Source organism: Zootoca vivipara, chromosome 3, assembly GCF_965207765.1.
Source record: "Zootoca vivipara chromosome 3, rZooViv2.hap1.1, whole genome shotgun sequence".
Lineage (NCBI taxonomy): Eukaryota > Metazoa > Chordata > Lepidosauria > Squamata > Lacertidae > Zootoca > Zootoca vivipara.
The window spans coordinates 60,280,078-60,306,912 of NC_142586.1; the positions used below are offsets into that span (position 1 = coordinate 60,280,078).

At 39.3% G+C, this 26,835-nt stretch overlaps 1 protein-coding gene across 2 annotated transcripts; it reads left to right on the forward strand.

Annotated features, from left to right (window-relative positions):
- Nucleotides 1–774: 774 nt before the first annotated feature.
- VTA1 (vesicle trafficking 1) lies at nt 775–26,617 on the forward strand. 2 transcript variants are annotated; one of them, XM_088666226.1, is made up of 8 exons: nt 775–1,129; nt 7,056–7,150; nt 9,834–9,961; nt 10,286–10,361; nt 15,602–15,707; nt 17,086–17,253; nt 18,645–18,725; nt 25,509–26,617. In XM_088666226.1, exons 1-8 carry the CDS (start codon nt 877–879, stop codon nt 25,652–25,654), a joined length of 1,053 nt encoding a protein of 350 aa, XP_088522352.1. In that variant the 5' UTR covers nt 775–876; the 3' UTR covers nt 25,655–26,617. The 2 variants fall into 2 exon arrangements, with proteins under 2 accessions (XP_088522352.1, XP_034964749.1); XM_035108858.3 differs by having other exon boundaries at nt 775–985.
- The last annotated feature ends 218 nt before the right edge of the window (nt 26,618–26,835 follow it).

A 26,835-nucleotide genomic window follows, 5' to 3' on the forward strand; every position in this document is an offset into this window, starting at 1 on the left:
TAATTCAAAAGCATCAATTCTTCGGCGATCAGCCTTCTTGATGGTCCAGCTCTCACTTCCATACATCACTACTGGGAAAACCATAGCTTTAACTATACGGACCTTTGTCGGCAAGGAATGGGCTTAGCCATTTACAATTGCGGTGTTGGGATTCAGTCGTGCCTTTGGCAGAAATTTCAGGCAGTATTTCAGTAAGTATAGACATCTGGGCATTAAGCGATATACTGCTTTATAGCTATAGGTTCCCGTATCTGCCGTATCTCAAGGATAGGGAAAATGCTGTGCCTGTTACTTTCTGTCAGCCTGTCATGAACTTTAACGTGCCCTGGACTCGGAGCCTCTCCCACAGCATTTCAACATAGGGTGTTTTCCAAGATGAGTACGCGAAGGAGAACCTGACAGTTACCCCTATACCGTGGCCTTAAAACGATCAGGTATAAAAAAAAATTGTCGGGGAGAGAAATTAAGCCGTCGCACTTTCCGCTCTGATGACATTGAACGCAATCATTCTAAGTGCTGCAACAAAAAAAGCAGCGCAAGTGCCTCTTTAGGCTTTGACGTTCCTTTTTTTCGTCCCCGCAAATGGTGACTCCCGTCCAGCGCCAAAAGGAAACCGGAAGTTTCTCCAGAAGCTCCTACTCCAGCCCCTTTGCTTTGCTCCAGTTCGCCCGCTCGCGAGATGTCGCTACAACCACGCCGCGGGTCTCGCGTTGTTCCGCCCCAGTCCGCATGCGCGAAGCGGGGCCGGGCCCGCTCCTTGTGTCGCCGCGCCGGAAGAGGAACTGACTGGGCTTTTGATTAGTAGTAACGGCGGCGGCTGCGCTGCTGGTGGTTTTCGCTAGCGAGCTACCTGCTTTGGGTTGAGTCCATAGCGCTATGGCGGCCTCGGGCCTCCCGCCGCTTCCCCCGCAGTTCAAGCCCATCCAGCACTTCCTGAGAACCGCGCAGGAACTCGACAAGCGGGAGCCTGTGGTGGCCTATTATTGTAAGTGGAGGGGCGTCAAACGGCCCCGTGGGGCCCCCGCCCACTTCGAACATCGCAGCCTCTGCGGGAGGGGCCTTGGGGGAAGTCAACCCCCGCCTCCGCCTTGTCACGTGGCAGCCACCCCGCCCATCCTGCCGTCTGAATGTGCGTGCTCATGGACAATCTGCTGCCACGGGGTGGGTGGCCGCGGGGGGTGGGGTGCATCGGGAGGTCCTGAGTGAAGAAACTTCTGGTTCAGGGTCCACCCACAATTCACAGCCCCAGACAAACCTCCAGTGCTGGATTTACATATAAGCTAAACAAGCTATAGCTTAGGGCCTCACTCTCTTGCCCCCCCCCCAAATATTTCATGTTATAGCAAGTTTCTAAAGACTAGATTATGAGTCTTTGTAAATTGTGTCTCTAAAGGAACTTTTGTTATTGCCAAATGCCAATGTGTTTGCATTATTAAGTTTGAATAAAAAATCATTTTAAGTTAGAGCTTAATAATTATTTAACTATTAATATACTTCTTAATTGTATTTCACTATTAGTATACTTCTTAATTTTATTTCAGTTCAACAATTACTTTGATAAAATACATATTTTGTTATGTGCAAATGGCTTTAGATACCTATTAGGTCCATAAATTACTATATAGCATATGTTGTTGTTTAGTCGTGTCCGACTCTTCATGACCCCATGGACCAGTATATGAATATATATAGCATATATTCAACACAAAAAACAGTGACAATTTGTTGTTGACAAAGGACAGCTGGATATATAAAGAGCCCCATTACCTTCAGTAGCTTAGGGCCTCATCAAACCTAAATCGGTGGGAAACAACAGTTGTCTTTCTTTCTCCCCACCCTTTCAGGGCTGATGCAGACTTCATTGGGGACACACACACTTTGAACACTCTTAAAGCACCATACAAGTGTTAAAACGCAAAGTGGTTGTGTGCTTCTCATTGTGTGTTTGTGAGTACAGTCGTACCTTGGTTGTCATCTTAATTCATTCCAGGCCTTTCGTAACTAAGCTGTGCCTTTGTGGTAGTGCTCAAAAAGGACTTCTCCTTTTTATTGTGTCATTAGATAAGATTAGTAGAGTTTTTGTGTGGTACACTGTTTTAAAATTTTCTGGGTTTTAATTGTTTTTGTATATATTTTATCTTAAGTCACTTTGAGATTTTGTATAAAGCAACTAGCAAATGTAATAAATAATAATAATTAACAGAAGCATCTCAAATTGGGGCTGGAAGCAAACTGGCAACCATTCTAGATCTTTTAAAAACTGCTTTAATGTGCATCTAGCCAGTGGTTCCTCTCTGTATCCTTGCCACTGCATTGTGCACCAGTTTTTGTGCACATGTCTTCATGGGCAGCCCCATGTGGAGTGCATGGGCTACACTAGTACATGAACCAGGAAGTTATCTAGGGTGTGAATAACTGTGACCAAGCTTTCCCTGTCCAGAAACAGCTGGACCTGGAGCCACCTGTACCTCCAGTGACAGTACTGGAGCGAGGAGCACCCCCAAACTACACTTGATGAACCCAGGGCACTGGGCTGTCCTATAGATCCCAGCCTTTACACAAATGTTTACTTTCTGGGCTTTTTCTTTGAAGATGTGAGTTTCTGAGGCTTTGTTTGATAATACCACAATCTGCATACTGGAGAACCAAGCAGACTGAGTGGTGGTTGCTGGGAGGGGGCAATTACAGCCGAGCTTTGCCTTTTTCATAGCTGCCACCCACCAAATCAACATTTTCATTGAGCAGCAACCCAAAGATCTTTTTCCTGTTTAGCTACTGCCAGTTTAGACTCCATTAGTCTGTGGCCACCTTCACACTGTACACTTAAAGCATTTTTGATAGCACTATAGTTTTGTTAAGGGTGCAGAGAGTTGCTAGAAGACCCCTATTTTCTCACAGAGCTACAATTCTCAGAATGGTTTCATGATCAGTCCCTCTTCACAGGGAACTATGGGAATTGTAGCTTTGTGATAAGTGTTTTCTGGAAAATCTTCAGTCAGAGCAATTTGTACTGGAAAATGTACATTTTGGCTTTGGAAAATGTTACAATGTCCTAGATAGTGATCTAGTTTAGGATGCTTATTTTACTTTTATTTAATAAACATAGCTGTACTCCCTGACACTGCCAAGCTTGCCTTACATTATATTTGTAATTAGCATCCATTCATTGTTGCTAATGAACTTATTAAACTGGTTTTTTTCTGCGGAAAAAGAAAGCACTTGGCTTAATGCAGAAATGTCCAAGGTCCGTTTCGGGGGCCTAATCTGGTCCGCCAGTTGGTTTAATCCTGAAATAACTTCAATCCTAAAAAAAAGCTCAACAACTTTGGTCGGCCCTTACGCATGTTCACGTCATCAAATCTGGCCCTCTTTGGAAAAAGTTTGGACATCCCTGGCTTAATGTAAGTGCTGCAAGAGCAGACCTTCCGATTTTCTGAGTGACTGTGTATCATTTTTCAGATAATGAGCCATTGCTGTCAGTAGTTGTGGTTTGCCCTGTGCATTCTCTTGGGTTCAGCATGGAGAATAGAAGTTGTAGGTATGATGGAGAGCTGAATATGGTTGCTTTTTGAAGTATAGTTAAATTCTGTCCGCTTTATCAATTAGAATAGAAGACATGCAAAACTTCATTTATAGTAGCACATATAACTCATTTTTTTCAATTGTGTTGTAAAACAAACTGCTGTATTTAGAGGACAGCATGTTCTTAGTTCTGTACTTCATAGTTCGCAAACTGCATATGCAAGTTATTTGATGCAGTTTCAAACACTACCTAGAATTAATTGGGGACAGGGCAGACATTGGCAGACTGGTACCTACAATCATAGAATGGTGGGACATGAAGTGAATTCCAGTTTCTGAGAGATCATTGTGCCACCTTCCTTGCACTGCCTGTGAAAGGACAATTTGATCTCTTTGTGCCAAATTTGCTCCACATTCTTTCAGTATATATTTATAGAGATGTGCAGGTCACCCAGAATAAGTGGTGGTGAACTTCAGCCCTTTAATTAATTGCCTGGGGAGATTAAAAATTGTTGTTTAGTGCTTAGTTAGATAAAGTAACATGATATAGAGAAAACCCATTGTGCGCAAAAAGTGCTTATGTTCACATATTGGGTGGGGGTACTCAATGTTGTTTGGGCGTCACCTGATCCCCATCCCTCAAGAATGTAGGGGGACGGATCCGGGAGAAACAAATGAAACCCCCTGTGAGTTTCAATGTACCCTGTTTCCTGTAGGCATTACGTTTTGTTTCCTAACCTCTGGAACTGACTCCAGTATGTAGAGTGTGAATGTAGAAAGAGGCATTGTAATGGTCTGAAGTTACTTCGTAACTTGTATTAGATGTTTTGGAGAAAGACATCCAGAAGAGAGATCATCAGGAGGAGCTGTCATTTTTGGCTTTTTTTGTGAAGTGTAGTTTACCCTAAAAGTCAGTGTGGAGTTGATAAGTTGATGACTTCAGGTTTTAAGTTACAGTGAGTTGTGAAAATGTTCCTTTGCACCACCACCTCGGCAGGGCAGAAAATGCTCCAGGAACAAGCTTACATCAGATTTGTTTCATTATTCATTACTTATGTTTATTCTCTAGAATAATGTTTGCTCATTTGGGAAATAAACTGTTTTAAGAACTTGTCAGCCAACTGTTAAAAGATAAAATCTATCCAGATTGTTGTGATTTCTCTCAGACTTGCTATTAGTGTTCAGTGTGTGTAAACTCTTTAGCAGCAGTTGGAACAGCTTTCCACACGTAGGCAGTATCAGCACATTACTAAAGCAGCACATAGATCTTGAGATCTTAGTTCTTAAAAATCAAATTTTATGACATTGGCCAAACCTAGATTGCTTGCTAGGATCATGACTGCTGTGCCACTTGTCCCGAAGCACTCCCAATATGAGGATTTCAATTAAGGGTATGTTTTGGAAGCTGCAAATAGTTGTCAAAGAGAATCTGTGGCTAACACGTACTAATGTTAATAAATTCATTAAAAATATTGCCATGACAAAACAATGGTGTGACAATGTATGTTGTATAACATTTCTTTTTAACCCGCTGGTCACTAATGCAGAGCATACTAGTTAAGATGTTTAATCTTGCCACTTCATTGTTTGAGTAGCAAATTGAGATATATATTGTTTGCTTTGGGGCACAGTGTGGGTTTTTTTTAAACATGCGCTTGCCAAGTGTTCATGTCTCTCGCAATATTGGAACACAGTCAAATGAAACACAGTTGAATGACTAGATTGACAAACATTCTGTAACCTTTGTTTTAACATTAAATGAAGCCAAGAATGGTCTGAGAGCAAGCAAGCACAGTATATGCTGGCTATAAGATTATTATTATTATTATTATTATTATTATTATTATTATTATTTCCTAAGTAATAAGCATGTGTATTTTAAAGCTTTCTTCAATTTTCAGTGTTTTGATTTTGTACAGTACTTTGTTTTGTATGCAAGCACTTCTTAATTGTTGGGGGGGTTTTCAAAACAAAAAACAAAACCAAGTTTTGTAACCATTACGTAAAAAGCTATTGTTTTGGAGTGTTTAAAAGGAATGGCTTGGGAGCAAGTACCTTAAAGGTAACCCTCGCCTTCTCCCAAATGAACCCCTCTTGACTTCAAGATCACATCAAAGATGCTGCTCTTAAGTCCAAACACCACCCCAGCATCTGAAGTAAGGCAGTGATGAGAGACAAGGCCTTTTCAATTGATGGCATACCTTAGGAATTCACTTAACTGGTGCCATCTTTATTTTCTTTTGAGTGCTAGGTGACAGTCATATTTACTAAGACTTTATTGTCTAATGCTGGAATTTTAAGCTACTCTCTGTGATTTATTATTTCTTTCTATGAGTTTGTGACTTCTCTAAACTGCTTTGAGAACTGCAGCCGAAGAGTGCTTAACGGATAACTTAAGTAGACATAAAAACTGATTTCTTAAAATGGTTTAAAATTTAATGTTAAGTTTTATATCCATTATATTAGTACTGTGTTCTAGTCAGGCTAATTTTTATACATTGGAGTCCAGAGCAGCTCCTTTTTCTATATTATTATTATTATTATTATTATTATTATTATTATTATTGCTCCTAGGAAACGTGGCTGAATGCAAGAGTTTGTCTTTAAGTTGCCAAAATGTATTTTTTAGAAAAACATGCTGGTTTGAAATTAGTCTTCCTGATTTTGCTTCATAAATACAAAGTACTGTAGGTTTTGTAAAGTATTTTAAAGTTGAAACACCCGTGGATTCTGCTTATATTTTCTGAGGCACTGAGTATATTCATCATCCCTGGGCATAATTTCATTTCTTTACATCATCCCTGAGCATAATTTCATTTCTTGTTCAAAATCATGCCAGCTGAAACTGTCACTCCAGTTATTTGCCACTATCTTGAAGAGTTTCTTCATCAGCAGCTGAACAAAGATGAGTGGTGGTGGCACTGCAGGTAGTAGTACTATGTGAGGTATGAAGCAGGCTTCAGTCACCTGCTTTTGGCCACTTTGGAGTGCTCTGAATTGAGAAGAGAGGGTGAGAAATACTCCCCGAGAAAGCTAGGCAGCTCAATATACTGCACAGTGTTGCCTGTCCTCTTTTTGTCCTACTCTCACTGATTGCTTCACTTCCTCACCCCCTCCATTTCTTTTTTTCACTTTGTCCTATTCAGGATGTTTCAGCTAACCTTCCAGAAGTAGGGCATTCCATAAATTTGGAACATCTACTGAGAACATGGCTGGGATACAAATAGCTTCATTAGATATGCTCTAGGATTCAGGCATTTCCATTGGGGTTTTTATATGTTCCCTTGAGCAAACAGCAGGCTGTCACACAAACTGTTTTGGAAGATCCTTCTAGCTTCAGAAGTTTGCCATGCGGCATGACACTCAATGGATGGGTTGAGAAGAGCTTTTGTGTTGAGAAATATATGCTGAAAGCCCATGGGGAAGCAAAACTAGTTGCACAGTTGTTTGAATTCAGGTCCCTATTTTGCTTTTAAATCACACTGAGGTACATGTATTTATTAGTGACATTCATTAAGCTTTATTTTTTACAGGCCGTTTGTATGCTATGCAGACAGGTATGAAGATTGATAGTAAAAACCCAGAGTGTCGCAAATTTTTATGCAAGCTCATGGATCAACTTGAAGCTGTAAGTAGTTCTGTTGTTTTGGGCACGTGTATGTAAAGAAGATTTTACGGAGAATAATTTGACCATAATGCTAGTGAATGTTCGTCAAGAACATACTTAGCAAATGCAGTGTACAACTAATCAGGCCCAATATATCATTATATGTTGATAGTATTATTTACTGCAGTAAGGTTTAGATTTGACTGCTAGATATCTCACATAGATCCTGTATAACAAAGTTTCAATTATCATACAAACCATAGTTTGGAGTATTGATGCTTCAATACTACAAGAAAGTCTCATTGAAACCAGTGGGTCTTGATTCAGAGTAACTCTGGTTGGTATAGGGCAGGCATCCCCAAACTTCGGCCCTCCAGATGTTTTGGACTACAATTCCCATCATCCCTGACCACTGGTCCTGTTAGCTAGGGATCATGGGAGTTGTAGGCCAAAACATCTGGAGGGCCACAGTTTGGGGATGCCTGGTATAGGGCTATGGGAGTGTGTGCTGCCTCCTCTGCATCCTTGATAAACAAGGGAAGAGGCAAGGGGATGAATATGAACTGCATGAGGTCATGACATGTTCCCAATCCTTAATTCAAAGAAACAGAATGTGATCTAAACTGCCCACGGTGTGCTGCCAGTTTATAGATGCCTGGCCTCTAAATTTTGTTCCTGTACTGCTTGCAAAATAGACTGCCCTCCAACTGTTTTCTGTACACTCTTGGCAGCTCAGGAAATATAAGGGTAGTCTAATATCCTTGGTTTTTGTTTTGTAAGACGAAACTAAGGTTTCTTTAAATGCCAACAGTAAGTCTATTCAGGAGCCCTAAATCCACCTGTTGTAACTGTAACAGTGTTATTTACTTTGCTGATTTTATTAGGAAACCTGAAGCTTCTTGTACTCTGTAACATCTTTGAAATGAGGTCTTTGAATCGCAATGCACTGCTTGACTAAGCATTACCGTAAATCTTCAGGTCACTAGAGCAGTTAGGTTGAACCAGGGATTCTCATTTCATTAGCTCTTTATTCATATTAAATGTTGCAATCTGAATTACAGGAGGCAACTATTGAGTCCTATTGACCTTCCCTGCCTATGACACAGGTTATGAGTTATATAGTGTTGACTCTTTATACAAAGTTTTATTAAGTGTGGGTTAGGGAGGCAAAAGTGTCGTAGAACTTCTAGAAATCTGAACTGTGGCAGCTTAGCCACAGTCTGACTCTGTGGCACGGTATGTTGTTGTTTGAAAATCCTGAATGTGTTTTGCTTCATTTTTTAAAAAAGAAGGTTCCTAGTTTTCATGGTTATGGATTAAATAAGTTTTAAAACATTAGGCAATTAAAAAACAACAGAGTGAGGGTAAATGGTGATGACTGGTACTTGGTGACTGCATGGTGCCTATCCTTTACAGGCACTGCTTCCTTTGTAGCATGTGTTTCATTCCTTAGTTTGCAATGTATATTCAGTTGTTAAAATATATTCCCCAACACTCGACATGTCCCCCACCGAATAGACTGCACACAAAATTATTTGCTTAATGCTGTGAGGAGATCTCCCACATAAGAAATTTGGAACGAGTGTGCGTTACACGTCACCACTAAGTTTCTGCCAATAACACTTAATAATGTTGATCTACATGGCTAACAACTCTTAAAATAGTTGCAGCAAGTAACAGAAGTCTCTTCTTGGTGGCATCCCCATGTCAGGAGTAATTTGTTCAGATAGTGGCAGAAACATAGCCAGATCAAATGGGGGATATGGGGTTATTTTAACTTTTTGTGCTTTTATCTTGTATTTTTATCTTGTGAACTGCCCTGAAATCTTCAGATGAAGGGTGGTATATGAATTTTAATAAATAAATAAAATGAGATAGCAAGGGACTCAGTTAGCTATAAGAACAATGAGTGAGGAATCGTTAAAAAAGGCAACAAGTTTAATGGTTCTCACTGAGCTAGGAAACCCGTGTGTGTGTTGTATGCAGGACAAGGATCAAATAGCAGAATAGTAGAAAAAATAATAGTTTTCTATAAACAGAAAACTAGCATGTCAAGGAATCATCTAGGCCAGGCATCCCCAAACTGCGGCCCTCCAGATGTTGCCCTTTTCTTGCCAACTCCTGCATATTTCTTCTGCCCTTATGTCAGGCCCAAAACTCGGCCCTCCAGATGTTTTGGGACTGCAACTCCCATGATCCCTAGCTAACAGGACCAGTGGTCGGGGAACATGGGAATTGTAGTCCAAAACATCTGGAGGGCCGAAGTTTGGGGATGCCTGATCTAGGCTATAACTCTTCTCTTTAACACCTTCCTTTGTGGAGGGATTTTTCTGTATGGAAGAGCATTCAGAGATGCAACTTCTTACCTACTCTCTGAAGTGGCATAGCCAATTTACCAATTTTTTGGATATTAAATCTAGGACTAATAGGAAATCTCTATATTGGCACCCTCCACAGCACAGGGAAGCATAGGGAACATGCAAACATATGGCTAACTTGTATTTACAGGAAAGGTGTTGAGAGAACAGAATTAGTCTTATTTTCTCATTGAAGACATACAGTAGCATGATTGAATCTGAGAATGCTTGCAGCTGTGTTGATGCCTTCAGGCTATATCTTCGAGAATTAGGAATCTAGAATATTTCCTTGCAGTTTCATTTCTCTGGCCTAGTAAATAACCAAATATATCTTTAAATTTTCTCAGACAAAGAAGCAGTTGGGTGATAATGAAGCTATTACTCAGGAAATAGTTGGCTGTGCCCATGTGGAGAATTATGCACTGAAAATGTTTCTTTATGCAGATAATGAAGACCGAGCTGGGCAATTTCACAAGTAAGTGGAAAAAAGATGCAATGTATACTGTAACACCTAATTGAAATAAATATAAAATTGAAGCAAAGTAACCTTGCAGTTAAACATAAACAATTGACCAGCCTATCCTCATTTATTTATATGTTGCAGAAGATCTGTTGGTCTGAATGATCAAGTTTGCAGAAAGAGGTTGCAAGCATTGGGGAGCGGGGTGGCCATCTGTTGTCCTCTTCTTGCTTGGGGAGGTGGTGAAGTAATGCCTTTTCACATGCAGATATCTAAAAAAAGATTCATTTTTGTTTTGTTTTTAATCTTACTGAGAAACTAAAATTGTTTCCCCCCCAGAAATATGATTAAGTCTTTTTATACCGCAAGTCTTCTAATAGATGTCCTGACTGTGTTTGGAGAACTAACAGATGAGGTAAGTTACACAGTTAAGCAGTATATGTCATTAATTGCATGAAACAGAGAAACAGATTTTTGTTTCTAGTCCAGCTAAACTTAGTCGTGACTAAATCTCATTCAGAGCAATAGGACTTCAGTTAGCTGTGACTAACTTGTTCCATTTGCTTCAGTTGCACATAGTCACAGGTTAGTTTTTGCTGTATTGTTGCTTTTCTGTGTTAGAATATAGTCCATGATCCATGATTATTTTGCCTCAGGTTCAGGAATGTCAGTTGGATTTTTGACTTTGAAGAGCAGATCTTTGAATTACAAAATGCCTTTGGAAGTTTTCTGAGTTACACACAAGTTTGCTATATGACTTTGGGAGCAGCAGATTGAAAAACAGAAGCCATGAAGTCCACTTGGCTGCACAGAACTTGCACAGTTCTTAGAATCCCAATTTACTATTTTCTTCACAGAATAGCAGCTGCTAATTGCAATTCTTACAGTAGATTTGAATAGGACTGAAAAGCAGCAGAGTTTAGCGGCATTCAAATGGTTTAAAATGAGGGAAAGAAGAAAACCAGCATTCTGCACACTTCTCATTTGGTATATAAAATCGGAGGAAGTGACGGAATTAAGGAACTAAATGAAGTGAATCAAAATGAAAATTTTAGTTCTTAATGATACTATTATGCTTTTTCAAAAGAAATTAAAGATCTTAAGTAAGTGGCTAAGAATCCAGTTATCTTTGAAAAATACAACTATGATCTTCATAATAGCTTTGATTTTAAGCTAAAGACCCTCATTTCTCTAACCAGGTATAATTTTATATTTATTTAGGTGTTGTTTTAGCCCTGAAGGACTCAAGGCAACAGGGGCAGCATAGCTGCCAAGTTATCCCCTTTTTTAAGGGATTTTCCCTTATGCTGAATAGGCTTCCTCACGAGAAAAGGGAAAACTTGGCAGCTATGCAGGGGCAGGGTACTTAGAAAAGGGTCTTGTATTCTGTGTTGTCAAGGCAGTTAATAGTTTTGGTTATCTTTTTATCATGTTAAGTGTACTCAGCTTTCTGAAATGAGCCATCATTTATACGTTTTGTTTGTTTATCTATTGCATTTGTGAATTTTCCTTCCTTCTTGCAGAGCCCAGGGCAATGTTAAGCCTGTAAACCTGTTACTTATATAAGAAATAGGATCATTTCATAACTATTGGTCACCATTAGGACTTGTCTCTAGAAAGTCTCATTTGAGACACTAACTCTTAAAAAGTTAATGAAGATCCTGATATCATATAACAATAAGCCTTGGGTACTTAAGGTAAAAGGTTGTTACTTCCTTGTGCAAAGTGGTAGATTTAGTTGATGAAAGGGCCTAGAGATCCAGGAAAAATATGGCAGCTAAGTAAATCCTATGTTAAGAATGGCAGATGTGTCAGATCATGTTCTAGGCATGTTTTTTTTTAAAAAAACCAAAAAAACCCCAATATATATATTTTTAGCCACACTTTTGCTGGAAGATCTCACTGATTGTAAAGGAGGGTTTGGAGGCTTGCATGCAATTTGTGCATAACTGGGGTAAATATAATTTGAGCAACTTCTCAAGGCAGATTTCTTATTTAAACAAAGACTCTTTATTTTGGCTGAACAGGATTAGAGTTAAGTATGCCTAATAAAAGGGGGGAAATGGAAACCATCATAAAGACTACTTTAAAATAAAGATGTGTGCCAGCTCCCTAGTTAATTTCTCTTGCTTACACATGTTCACCAGGAGGTTTTGTCCGAGGCATGCTGGAACAGATAAATTCTAAACAAGATGTTCCATTTTTGGCATGTCCTTCGGAAAATAAATTTGAAGGAATTGTGCAAAATGGTCAAAATTAAGAGGCCCGGATGGAAAAATATGTCAGAAATGTTGAAAGCCTTGTGCAGAAGTATAAAATTCATAAAGTTAGTTTATGAAAAAGGCCTGCAGCTCTGAGATTGAAGAGCTTTTTTAAAAAAAGTGAAAATCCTAACATATCTTGACAAAAACCAAAGTTAGAAATCAAAGTGGTTAGCATAAGTACATTTTAATAATTTCCTGTTAGAAAATGTATTGGTGGTAGAATACTGCCTATTCCAGATAATTTATAGTACATGCTTGTAAAATAGCTAAATTGTAACTTTATTTTGCACATTCAGAAAATATGTATCAGTAAACTAGTCTCTTCGTTCAATGCCTCTCTGAGGTTAGAGGGATGATTCCCATTGAGATTCAAAGTCATGACCTTCCCTCCTCAGCAGCTACAAATGTTCCAAGGAGCAAATAACCCAGCATCCGTAAGAACTAGACTGCATTCCTGTTATTGTGACTGTTTCCTGTTAAGACGTATTTTGGAAAGAACCAGCTCATGGAGAGTAGAAATTAGAGAAAACTAATAAGCTTCAGTTTTATGTGCTACAGAACAGTGAGAGAAAAGAGAGGGAAGCTTCAGAAATGTTTTCCTTGTGTCCATTGTCTGTTGATTAATGGATAGCTAGCAGTGTGTTGCAAGCCCTAAAGTGCTGAACTAAAAAAGAGCTATATAGCCAAAAGGGGGGATGCAAGGAAGCCCATCTCAGGACCTTATTCTAGCATGCTTTATTCAAAGCAATACCTATTCCAGCTTCCCAAGTGTTGAGTCCGAGTGTCATTTAAGAAAAAGTACTTCACAAGTATGTTGTTATTTAAGAGACTTGGACCTAGAGAGGAACCAGTGGAAGGGGTATAGAAAAGGTTGTTTTTTCTCATGCTGGCAGCCTCCACTCCAAAAAGCCTCTCCTAGGAGTCAAACAGTTCCTGAATGGAGTGGGCTGTGGTGCAAAAGGAGGGGGCAATATTTGAAAATGGGGCAAAGGCACCTTCCCTAAGTGGGAGCCTCTTTAAATAAAAACATGTGAAGTTATGTTTTTCCAATAAGTCCTGTAGGCTGTTTCTCATTTGGACTGAAGATTTGGGAGGCTGAAAAACATATTGTCTTTATAAAGAATGAAGCCCTGAGATTGGTGTCTATGCATTTTCCCCCCAGTCACACTTTTAGCAACTCACAATTCTAGCTTTAGATTCCCCCAGCCACCTAATGCCAGTTCTTCTCTGGCTCCAAGCCAATAAGCGCAACAATATTGCTAAAAGCAACAATTGCATTGACAAATAAAAACCCTGAAGGATGTTTCAGATGTTTATGTGGAAGGCACCAGGGGCTTTGTTTGTACATACGTGCTCAACATTTGGTGACTGCAGCATAAATGAAAGAACTATTGTACATCGAGCACCACAATCAGATGTTTTTGATCACCAAGGCTGCGATCATTTTAAGTGAAATCAGTATAGACATACAAGCAGTAAGTTATCGAGTTGTTGAAGCATCATGGGATATAAATACAATATGGACCAGTCTATTTCGTCTTTTCATGGCTTGTATTATGCTGTCACTTAAAGATTGCATGTTTTAGAACAAATCTGTAGGCTCAGTAGTCTATAGATTTGTTCTAAAACATGCAATCTGTTTTGGCAGGCATTAATACCAAAGTTATTTCTTAAGAAAACATAGCAGAAACATAGTCTCTTCACATCCAGATCCTAACCCTTATATTCTACCAACCCTCTCCTATAGTAGTTATTAAGCACCTTCCATAGACTTTAACACGAAAACTCGTTTTATAATTTTAATATAATAAAGTATTTTATGTGGTAAATTGCTCTTTTAGCCACAGAAAATGTCTCTATAGAATAGGCCCATGCTAGATTAGGTTGTTGGAAACATCAAGAAGCAATCAACATAGACCGAAGTTAAAAAGTTTCTGGTTTTATGAAATGTGCTTTGACATTTGTTTTGGAATGTAGGGAAAATACACTATCCAGGAAACACTAGGTACAGAGAAATCCCATTGGCAGCCATTTCTAAATTATACTGGATTGAGCCTTTGACTGCGAGTCTAAATAGGAAACATTGAGATAATGGGATCCAATTGCCCCCTGCTCAATACAGAATCTGCAGTGCAGGAGGCATCTACAGCATCCCTGACAGTTAGTCTGTCCAGTGTTCAACACTCAATCTGATTTTTAATGTCTTACAAGAAGGAAGGGGAGAAATGATTTTCCGAAGCTCTTTGCTGTATTGTATTTCTGTATTTTTGCATTTTGGTGTTTGCTGTTTTGTTTTGTGATGTTATGTTTGTATTGCATAGAATTGGTTATCTCATGGATGGCAGATGTGTCCAAGCAAGTAATGCTGGGAACACTTCCTCTCCTATTTAGGCTCAGTATGTTTTCTGTATCAGTTTGGAACACCTCATGCTAGTTACCTCTTTATCCTAACTCAGAATATTTTCCTGATTATTTGCTCTCTCTCTTTCTCTGTCCTCCTCCCCTGCTATATTCTCTTTCATTGTTTAACGGTTGTCAATCAAACAAACCATTTTTGTCCCCGTCCCCCGGTCTTTTCTCTCCCCACTCCTGACAGACAGAAATGGCTTTTTTTATGCATACAGCCCTCACAGTGAGTGACACCTTGCCAGCTTCACACTCCAAAGCACCACCTATTCAACTAAAGGCCTAGCAAGGGTGTGGGCCATACTCGGTAGCCACAGTCAGTTCCCAGTCACTGGAATCTTCTGCCTCTGTTGTAGCCGCCATTTTTATCCGCAAACAGCCCTGAGGAGGAAACTTCCCAAGGCACCTGTTTCTTGGTGAACAGCAGTAGCCCTATTGCTCACTACATGGCGGTGGCCCCTTGCTCCCTAGTTTGCCCCAACCCCTGCATAGTAGCCCAGCTCTATGAGAATATCTGCTTCCTGTGCAAGGGCCTTGCTTCAGGCACAGTAGCCACAGTCTCCGTCTGAAAACAGGAAGTCTTATTCTCAAATGAGGAACCTGTAGAAGGTCTTCTGTTGAATGTGGGTGTTTCCTGTCTCTGAGCTCCAAGCACTACCCGCTTGGAGACTCCTGGTAATCTTTGAGCAAGTACCGTTTACGGTAAGAACAACTGCTCCTTTTTATGTTTCCTTTAACACTTTTGCTGGAAAGTTGGACTATAAAACGCCTTAAATTAATTAAAGAAATAAAAATCCATTTCTGTGGAAAGCATGAATAAGAAGGTCTATCAGAAGGATTTGTACTGGTGGGTTCTAGCAAAGTGGTATAACTATAAATATTTAGAGTTTAAAACTTTCTTTTCCTTGTATTATTTTGCAGCCCCAAGCTTCCCAAACTAAGAAATCAAATAATTTAATAATAAATGTCTTGCTGTATTTTGTAGAATGTTCAACACAGAAAATATGCCAGGTGGAAGGCAGCATATATTCATAACTGTCTAAAGAATGGAGAAACACCACAATCTGGACCTACTGGAATGGAAGGGGAATGTGAGTAACTATTTTGTGATATCAAATATTGCTTATAGTTTTTATTTATCTTTAAACATCTTACATTTAAATGATGCAACAAGAAGCACAAGCAGTAATTCTGCATAATTATTCAATGTAAAGTCAGTCAGTCCCACTTTCAAGTGTTTAGGTCAGTAGATGCAAAGGTGCTAATATGACTGAGAAGTATTAATCTTCCACTTCATTTTCTTTTATTGCATATGCTGGGCAATGCAGAAGAGGAGGGTTGCCATCCTTTCCTCTCTTGTTAATGATTGCATCTGTTTAGACTCTAGTTGGCCCTAGCTACATTATCTTGGCTGGTTTCATTGATTTTCTTGGCTTGAGAGAAAACTGCTGAGTGTTTTGCACATTTAATTTTAATAGCATTAAAAATATTCCGTTAGAATTATTAGACGGTTGTCTTTGCTGTCTTGGAAAACGTTTTTGACCATAGACCTGTGTCTGAATGTTTACTCCTTTTTTAAAAAAGAAAACCATCTATATTTAAAATACTCTAGATTACCTGCTTTCTATTTTGCTGTTGTGTTTATGTGCTATTTTTACTTTATCTGTAGGATAACAACTGGTAAAATCATATTTAAAGGCTGTTCATATACAGTAGTTCCATTTTACATGTCACATAACCCAGAAGGTTTAGGGTCTTTTTAGTGCCAAAGTTCATATGGAAATGTATTTGTACTCCAAAATACCCAAAGAACGTCTCATAATTCTTGCTTTGTGCATTTGGGAAAGAAAAGCAGCATTGTTTAAGTGTACTGGAGGACTTCCCCCATTCCTTTCTGCTTGCTCACTTTCTTCTCCCTTCTGCAAGTGGAAAAAGTCAGTCTTGAAACAGAATGAAACTAACTTTCTGTATCTTGACAAAATTCCATGTTTTCTAAAAGAGTTATTCTCCCTGTAATTCTTGAAAACCATATTGTAAATATTTGCACTGTGACGTGGCATTCTATATCTGGTTTTGTTCTGGGGCTTATTGAAGCACTTTGCTATGCCCTAGCATAGCATCTTATTCCCTGGGGATATACATGTTCAATTAAAATAATCATAGTGATATTAGTCTTTCATGGTGCAGTGTTAGAGAGTATTTTTGGTGCAGATGATGAATGTTGATCCTCTGTACCTCAAGTCATCTGTTAGCCTAAACTTTGCCTTCCCACTCTTCTACATGTAATGGAGCATATAGTCTTCCAGGGTGGTTCTTTTGTTTATCCTCCCAGTGATCTTGTAAAGTAGGTTAGGCTAGAAGACATTGATTTGCAGACAGTGGTAGGAAATATGTATAAATTTGCAGGTAATTTCACTGCTGTTTAATGGGGTGGGGGAAATAAACATGCCTCTGTTCTTTACCTACAAGACGATGAAAATGAAGAAGTTGGGTCCCCTGCTCCTTCAAACCCAGGATCTGACTCACCTTCTGCGTTTGAATCAAGCGATGTGCCCACAAGCAACTTCACGGGCATACAAATCCCACCTGGTGCACATGCTCCAGCTAACACTCCCGCTGAAGTGCCTCATAGCACAGGTAATGTTGTACCTATGTTCAGTAGGGCATGATCCATTAGTCTCATTTGTTAGATTTTGTCAAATGTGTAATACAGTCGTACCTTGGAAGTCGAACAGCTTAGTTCCCAAATATTTTGGCTCCTGAATGTCGCAAACCAGGAAGTGACTCTTCTGGTTTGTGAACTTTGCCTTGGAAGCCAAACGTCTGACGGGGCTTCCGCGGCGTCTGGTTGGCTGCGTCTGGAAGGTCCTGCAGCCAATCAGAAGCCACGCTTTAGTTTTCGCTTTGGTTTTCGAACATTTTGGAAGTCGAACGGACTTCCGGAATGGATTCCGTTCAACTTCCAAGGCACGACTGTAATTTAAATAAAATTAGGTTATCAATTAAGCAAAGGTAACCACAAGAACAATTAGAGGCAAAAAGTATGTATTCATTTGGGGTGTGGTATACTGACACTTGAATTGCATGGTTCGGATCCAAAGACCTGTACAACTATTTCTGCACACATTGTATTTTTTGAACAGCAGCTGTTAATGCTACACAGAAAGCTGCAACTCAGTAGACTTTTAAGAAATGGTTTGTGATAGGACAAGAGGTTTTCCTGTTCATAGAGGAAAAACTCACAAATCCTACTGTCCACAACCAAGACCTTAGCCATGCTTAAAGAAAGTAACTCTTTGCATCTTGGCCTACAGGTCCTATTTTTTCTTTCTCTTTTATACATATGAAAGGAAAGGTTTGGCAACAGAGATGTGGATTTTCTTGGGGAAAATGTAATCGGAAGGTTTGTAGTAGCCAAAAGCAAGGTTAAATTAAACACTGGTATGTCTGAAAAAATAAAATAACATCATCTTGACTTAGTATGTTTAAACAAATTTAGAGATGGAAAATTTGAAATGCCCATATATAAACACTAAGGCTGTAATCTTACGCACGCTTACTTAGGAGTAAGCACAGCTGAGCAGTGGGATTTCTTCTGAGTAAATATGCTTAGGCTCACACTATCAGCATTGTGAGTTGGTAAGAAGGTTGTTGTGGCTTTTTAAAACATTCACTTAGGTTCTAACAAAGAGGATCTCTTAATTTCCTTCCAGTTTTCTTTCAACACAGTAAAGTGGTCTTAGACCAGGGATTTCTGACCCTTGTTAAGCCAAAGGAAGGCTGCTCAGATGGTCCCTTATACTTAGTTCTATAAACTTGTTCACCACAGAATGTTGTGTGCACCTACCATGTGTTATTTTAATGAATCCCAGAAGGCTGGTGTTAAGATATCTACATGGGGCTATTATTCCAAAATGGTCTGGAACACAATATCCTCCCAGTGAATCTGTGAAGTCAGATAGGAAGACAAAAGATTTGCAAATGTTGATATAAATATACAAATCTCTTATCTTTTTTGTTACTCACAGGTGTAACAAGCAGTACAATTCAACCCACACCGCAGAATATTCCCATAGTAGATCCTTCGCTTTATAATGTCCAACCTACAGGTAAGCCCCACCCCCATGATTTGTATAATTCAAAAAGGATTGGCTGTAGGCTGCATTAAAACAGAGCTTCATACCTAAAGCTAGAAGCACATCTATTTACTTGAAAGCAAGTCTTGCCGAGTCCAGTGAAATTACTCACAAGTAAGAGTATTTAAGATTATAACCATCATTATAATCTTGAATCGGGAATTCAAGTTACATTTGCAGTGTAGCAAAAGTCTTGCCGACGTAACCGAAAATACTCTTTGGACTAGACATTTCAGCTTGTGTCTGCGAGGTAATATGCTATGAAAGTGGCCTTGAAGGTATAATAATATGTGAAAGCAATTTTTTTTAGAAATATAACCACCCCCACCACTGTAGACCTTGGATATTTGGTAATTTTACAGCTAACTAAGGAGTATGTTTTCAAATACTTTCTCAGAGCAAGCCTCTGTGTCCTGTGGACTATAAAAATGAGGAGAGGATGAAGGGCGCCAGCGTTGAAAAATTGGCTGAGGCTAAAATTCTTGCTTTAACGACTGTTAAGTATAGGTTAAAGGCTGCCCTATTGTACAGGCATCAGAATTGGCCTATCAGCTTTGCATTGTCTGCCTGCTAGTTCATACTAAATGTTTAATTTGCCAAGTTATTAACCAGAATCAGAATGTTGATACTGTGTTGTCATTATTTTTGTTTGACTAGGAAACCAGGGCTGGTGAAATTATGTGCCGCAGAATTTCTCTACTAACCTTTCTCCAAGAACAGCCATTCTGTGGGTGTGGCATAAAGCTGCCCAGCAATAATGTCCTGACAAAATAATGCTTTGGCAGACATGTGATTTGGAGTCCTGGGGTTGTCTAGCTATACAAGAACTACTGCTGCTATCATTGTTGTAATTGGCATGCAATCCCTTGCACTTTAATTTCATATGCATATACTGTTACATGCCGAGTTCTACAATCTGAACCCACTCCATAATCTCCCATTCACCAATAGGAAGTAGTTTTTATTTCTCCTTGTGCAAATCACCTTCAGCAATATACCCGTGTGTGTTTTTATTCAATAAGTGATAATGCAGTAATTATTGCTATTGTACCATCCATGCTCACAGTCCATTAACACAGCACAAAAGGCATGTCCCTGCCCATAAAGTTTACAGCCTATAATTTGATACAAAGGAACAGAAAGGGAGGAAAGTAAAGACAAGGGTAAGCAGGAAAAGAATGCCTTATTTCAGTTCCATCTATTTAGGCTTGGTTACAGTAGAGTATTTAGGGGGTTGTGCTAAAAGCATCGCTGAACAGATGGGATTTGAAAGAACCAATAGAGGTAGCATCACTCAAAGTGTCCTGGGATGCAGTTCCAAGCAGAAGAGGCAGCAAAAGGAGGACGGGGTCATTTGAGGGTGATGGAGCTGGAGTGAAGGTCACAGGCATGGATGTATATAGAGTATACAAACATTTTGTGTACCTGGAAAATCAGGAACTGGATTTGTAAAAGGGTATTGGATAGCAGGTATTGATCTGGATTTGTGCATCTAGCACTTGAGATGATGCACACGCAGTTCTCTTAATGGATCAGATGACGTGGGTTGTAGCCTTCAAAAGCTTATGTCCCAGCAATTAATTTTTTTAAAAAAAATTAAGGTACCACATTACTCTGTTTGCAGCCACAGATAAATGTAACTACTGTTTTGGAATAAAAGTACGCTTTTCAAGAAAATTCTGTAATCTCAGAGGAGCAAGTGTGAAGCCAGTTTTTAAATAGATACAAGTTTTGTCAGACACCAGTTTTCATTTTAAAAAGCTTTCCTTCCTTGTTAGCCTAAGTTCTTTATCCCTGATCTAAATGCTTTTTCAGTTTCCATATCAGGTCCTTAACTGCCTAGCTGACAGATTCATATTTGGTGGAAGTTAACTCTGCACTGTCACATTTCAAGTAATGAATATAACTACTATACCAATATTATCCTTGGATTTGAAGAGAGTCTGGCTTCTTTCAGGCTGCATAAAGCACAGTTTCACCCATGTGTCAATATTTTTGGTATTTCAGAATTTAGTCCTTTTAAATGATGCAGATTTAAAAGCAGCTAGCATGTAAGCTAACTTTCTAAATGTTCATTTTTTTGAAATAACTCCAGTTTTCTCTCCCTTTCATTTACAAATATTATAAACCCTTTCCTGAAATGTTGCTATAATGGTATCTGAAGTGGGCCTCAATAATAATAAATAAGGCCTGTTGCCAACAGAACATGTAATAGAGAAGGTACTGTACAAATAAGATTAGATTGGTTAATTTAGGCTTTGTTCCAGAAAATCAGTTGAATACTGGACTGATGCCTTGGCTGTTTTCTAAAAGAATGATTTTCAAGTTGCTTTTGGCATCATAATACGAAAAAACAAAATGTCCTCAAGATGGTCTTTGGGGTAATTTGTTCTTGCTGTGTTTTTCAAAAGGAGGAGAGGTCACTATTGACTAAATGTTAAATGTGAACTTGAACAGTCATCAGTTTGTGCACGTCACAATTGGAACTGTGTTAATATTTTAAATTAGGAAAGTAATATAAGCCCTGTGTATGCAGCATTGGACTTGGTCTATTTGACAGTGATTGAGTATTTTACACAATAATTAGTGTGACATTTAATGCTCTGGTAGAATGGCTAGTTTATAGTCCATGCATTTGCCCTATGGCCTTAATGTGTGGATCCTGAGTTTGGCTAACACATCCTAGGATGATCTGGGAAAATCCTGTTCCACCCTGGATCCTGTCCCAAATTATTTCAAAGGTGGGGCTAATGTTTGTTTAGGGTTTTCAAAAACCCTAACTCAAACATGCATGTGTCAATTTAGTGGGGTGCTGTTTCTCAAAGCAGCACCCTTGACCAGGCAGGATTGATGCCTCTGTTGAACAGCTGCTCTAAAACTGAATCTTAGACAACACTCCAAACAAGTCTTTCTCAACCTTGGATCCCCAGATGTTCTTGAACTACAACTCCCATCATCCCTGACCACCGATCATGCTGGCTGGCAATGATGGGAGTTGTAGTCCAACAACATCTAGCGACCCAAGGTTGAGGAAGGCTGCTGTGAACAAACTTCACAAGCAAGTCTGCAATCCTAAACACACTTAACTAGAGCAATCCAACCCCCCAGTCAAGGGAGTGGTGAGTGAGTTTGAATTAAACAGATGTATATTTCCTCCCAGCCCTGCTAGCATCTACCAACCACCATCTACAGGGTGACACCAATGTTACTTCATTGTCACACACCTTTCCCTTCTGCCAGCAGAACGCTGGGGCGGAAAACAGTGCCACCTGTGGGAACCCTGCTGGCAGCAAAAAGCCCCGAAACAGAGTATACCAAGCATAGGGAGCTAGCCTGGGATCCATTGGATCCTGAGCCTTTCCTGCTGTCATCAAGTAACAGCATTGGGCCCAATCACTGCACCAACTCCAGGCTGGCATGCCTACCCTTCCCCACCTCAGCCATTTTGCACAGCCATTGTTCCACCACTCTGTTCAGTCCCACCAGGCTGTATTCAGGATTAGGAATGGCCCCTAAACCTCAAATGGACTCATTGGACTTGTATCTGAGTAAACATGCCTAGGATTGTGATGTTTAGCAAAATACAGCAATTATTGAAATAAGAAACACCAGTTTTTAAAGGCAGCTGGCCTAAGTAGACAACAGGCCAAGTCTTCAAGCACCATATGCATTGTGGATTTTTGAAATATTTACCAATATTTGTCTGTGGTCGAACAATAGATGGTGAATTGACATATATTTAACTGGTCAGTTTGTTGGCATGATTAGTTTGGTGGTGGGCTTAGCTTTAAATTGTAAACTGTCTGTATAAAATACTCTACCACATTTGAAGCAGTTTCCTGGGTGTAGTGTGTACACACAAAATACTATTATTATTTTTTATAAAACATTTTGACCTGCCTTTGAGCGCCACACAGATCCTCCAAGGTAAATAGCAATCATAAATTAAAAGCAATGCAATAAAAAACACATGTGTACATAATACTGGAGACTTGCAGCTAGAACATACTAGTCATAACTTCTTAAGATTGACTGGGATTGCTGCCTTAAATTTTCAAAATATGTGCCAGTTTTGAACTAAGGGCATACAGAGAGGTGCTGAGTCATCCTCTCAGGGGACGTTCTTCAATATGAGTAGAATATTCTTTCCCTTGGAGACTTATCAAAGCTCAGATATGAGGATCTTCCAAAAGCTGTGTGAGATACTCTTTCAGCTGGTGGCTAGGATTAGGACAATATAACTGCTGAAATTCAGGATTTGTAAAGATGTTTTAACATGCTATTACTCATCTTAAGCCTTTGGAATGGGGCAAGCTACAAATCAAATAAAACTCTAGTGGGTTAGTGTAAGGAATAAATCTTAAACTTCCAAGAGCAACAGCTGAAGGGGCTGCTGGAAGCTGTTTTCCAGTGGAGAGGGGGGGGGGTCCATTGATGGTGGCCTCCCCTTTAGAGGGAAGTGTTGTCTCTGTATCTGTGGTAGTGCTGCATAGACAAGAGAGCCCAAAATGGAGCATTCCTACCGGGCCTCATCTTGGAAGGCTTTGGTCCACCAGTCCAAAGCTTCCTTGTTCCCCAAAAGTACACCAGTCCTGGGACAGGCATAGTTATTCCCCCCCCCTTATCATCAAAGGGAGGAATTTTAAAAGGCTGAATGGGGAAACAAAACGACAGAAAATCCACACCCGCCTTTTGGCATGAGCTGGCCGAGCTTCAGAAGTGGCAATTTCTCTACCTTCAAATCTACCACCACCTTAAGATTGTTCTGTACATTAATATGCAGAATTTTCTTCACCATACCTTCTTGGTCTCCCTGACCTCAGAACATCATAAAAGATAAACAGGTATTTTTTCCCACCTACTCAAACTCCTTTGGTTTGTTTGCCTTTGTTCCTGTTAAAGCAGCCTCAGACATGGCAGCATTTGTGAACATTTTGTGTTGTTGTAATAGTTCAGCTAATACTTAAGTTAGGGGATTTGTGATCCAAAGTCAGGAATCTGCTGTTTCTTACTTTAGCCTATTTATGTAGGCTTGTTTCTTTGCCACTAACCACTTAATATGCCATCTTTATTCAGGCAAGCATCAGCCCAAGGTGACTTACTTAACGATGACACAAACAAAATGAAGCAAACTTTTTTCTTTCTTTTTTTTTAAAAAAAGGCTAAATACCACATGATTAAGTGGGGTCAAGACCTGGGGAAAGCTATCCCAGTGCAGATATGGGAAAACCTGTGGAAGAAAGATTCAAATTTTACACCAAATTACGACCTAAAGGAAAACATCTTAAAGATGCAGAATAGATGGTACTTGACCCCACTAAAAATGTCCAAAATGTACCCAGGGGTTAACAACCTGTGTTGGAGGTGTGGAAAGGAGGTTGGAACATTTATCCACATGTGGTGGAATTGTAGTGTAATTAAGGAATTTTGGGAAATGCTATATAAGGAATTAAAAAAAATGCTAAAATATTCCTTTAAGAAAAGTCCCGAAATGTTCCTCCTTGGAATGACGCCTGAGGACATACAAACAAATGATAGGTGTGTAATCAGCTATGCGACAGCAGCCGCCAGATTATTAGTCGCAAAAAATTGGAAAACCCCGGAAATCCCGAGCAAAGAAGATTGGCAAATAAAATTATTTAATTATTATAATTTAGCAAAACATTATGAAGAAACTAGAGGAAAGAATTCAGAAGATATTTAAAAAAAATTGGGCACCCTTTTTTAACTATATTAAGGAAAAATTGGAAAAACCAAATATAATCTTAGACGTCTAACAACTCTGTTATGAACAATTCACTAAAACGATATATAACTTTGTTAATACAGCATGTATATATTACTTACCTTTTTCAATTCAATGAATTTTGGTATGTTAAGATCTTATGGTATAAAAGGATAAGCTTGAAACAGGGGGAGAAATATGGGGGGAGGGATAAGGGCGGGGAGGGATAAGGGTGGAGAGGGAAAAAAGGGATAAAGAAGACTCAATAACGAAATGTGATATATGTTTTTATTGATTACTGGTTTGTATTGTTTTTCTTAACTTTTTCTTTTGACATTAATAAAGTTTTTTCTTTTTGAACTCGAAAAAAAAAGGCTAAATACCACTCTGACAAAACAGGGCAGAGGATTTATCCCACCTTTCCTCTTACCTTCTGCTTTTATCATACTCTGTTGAGACATTAACAATAACAAACTTTCACAAGTTTGCTCTAAGTCTGGAGAACTTGTATCGTTGCAAGTGAGCACCTCCCTAACATTTTCGTTTAATACAAATAGGCAGAAGTATATCATTCTATATTAAATTGCTGCTGCATTAATAACATATTTGACACTGTTTAGCCTGAGGACAGAAATGTCACGGTGTGCATATCTTGCATCAAGGAATGGGTGTATCTTGTAACGGGATGTTCCTGTATCTAGACAAATTACACAAAGGTGGCATGAATGGCCTTAGTTGTGTTCCAGTCTGGAGCGGGAGGGAAGGAAATGTAAGGTTAACGCATGAGACATTGTCCTTGTTTTTGTGAATATTGTAACATGATTACCCTTGACTGAGTGGCGTTTTTAAAAGCTTTCCTTAGTGGCTTCAGATAAAGGGCAAATCTCTCTCAAAGTATTGGCTTACTCATAAAGGGTATCAGACAACTTTAGCATTCACCATTGATATTTCCAAAGCATTTCAAGTGGTTAAGTAAATATGTGCATAATGTAATGGCCTTGATTCTTAATCCTCTCTCTTGATTTTCACAGGGGAAATTCATTTGAGTCCCGAAGACTTTGCCAAGGCCCAGAAATATTGCAAATATGCTGGCAGTGCTTTGCAATATGAAGATGTGAGCACTGCTGTGCAAAATCTACAGAAAGCCCTCAAGTTACTGACTACAGGCAGAGAATGACGCCTTTGTCTGCCGGATTCATGACTTGCGCTTCGAAAACCTGAACAGTCCATTACTCCTACCTTCAGCCTGTCGGGGAAACACGGTTGCACAAAAGCTTTTGATTTCTTTGACAAGAAAACAAAATCTGTGTCTCTGTTATCAGATCCTTCTGTAGTCTAGTCTGGAACTACAGCCTGTATTCATTTATTGGCAGAGAAACAAGAACCATCTGAGGACAGTGGTTTGAGCACGAGATGCCAAATTCTAGGCATTTCTTGTCCAGTGCTGCAGAATGCCCCAAGATTTGAGCTACTCATAAAAAATACATTTAATTTTTATTTATTTTAAAATGAAAAGGGGGAGTTAGTGCATTTGGAATATGCCGAAAGTATAAAATAAAATAATTTGGAAATGCAGAGGGATTTTAAAGTTCAGGTGATGATTTTGGAGCAGTACACCTTAAGATTGTGATATGCCAAAAAGAGGCAGAAGGAGGCTTTTTTGAGGACTAGAAAGGTGTAGGAAGCTTTAAAGATACTTGAGACAAAAGCATCTTAATGCTGTGTGATTCCAGCACTCATCAAAGTTCTATGGTGTACTTTGTTTCTGGTTTCTTTCCCCTTTGTACGGTTTATTTCATGTATGAAGATAAAAGGAATCAAAGGAAAGATGTGTCTGAAGTACAAAAGCCGGCTGCATCCTGAACTTTGAGACTATTTGTGTTTAGTTCTGAATCTTAGAAAGAGGCCATAGCTATAAAGAAGTATCTGGATTTGCTGTTATTTGGGTTTGGGGCTTTTTTTATTTGCATCTGTAGCCAGATGAGGAAATGGCTACATAAATTTAAGTTTTCAACTAATAGTAGATTGTAGACTCCATTAAAGCATCTTGCACCTTTTACATGTGGTGTTGAATTACTCATACAATGTTAACAGGTGTCTATGCTTGTTTAATAAGGAATAAAAGCCTTTTAGTATCAAATGCACTAAATCGCTAGTCTTAGTTTTAGTCCTGCGTATTTTCTACATAATGCGATAGGGAGTGCACCGGATTCAGCTGAAGCCCAAGTCAGATCAGGTGTACTCAGAGGGCCTTGGATGAGTCAGGTACACACAGCCACAGATCACTGTGAATTGGATTGGATGGCCCAGTGGTCAGGGAAGATGGGAATTGTAGTCCAAAACATCTGGAGGGCCGAA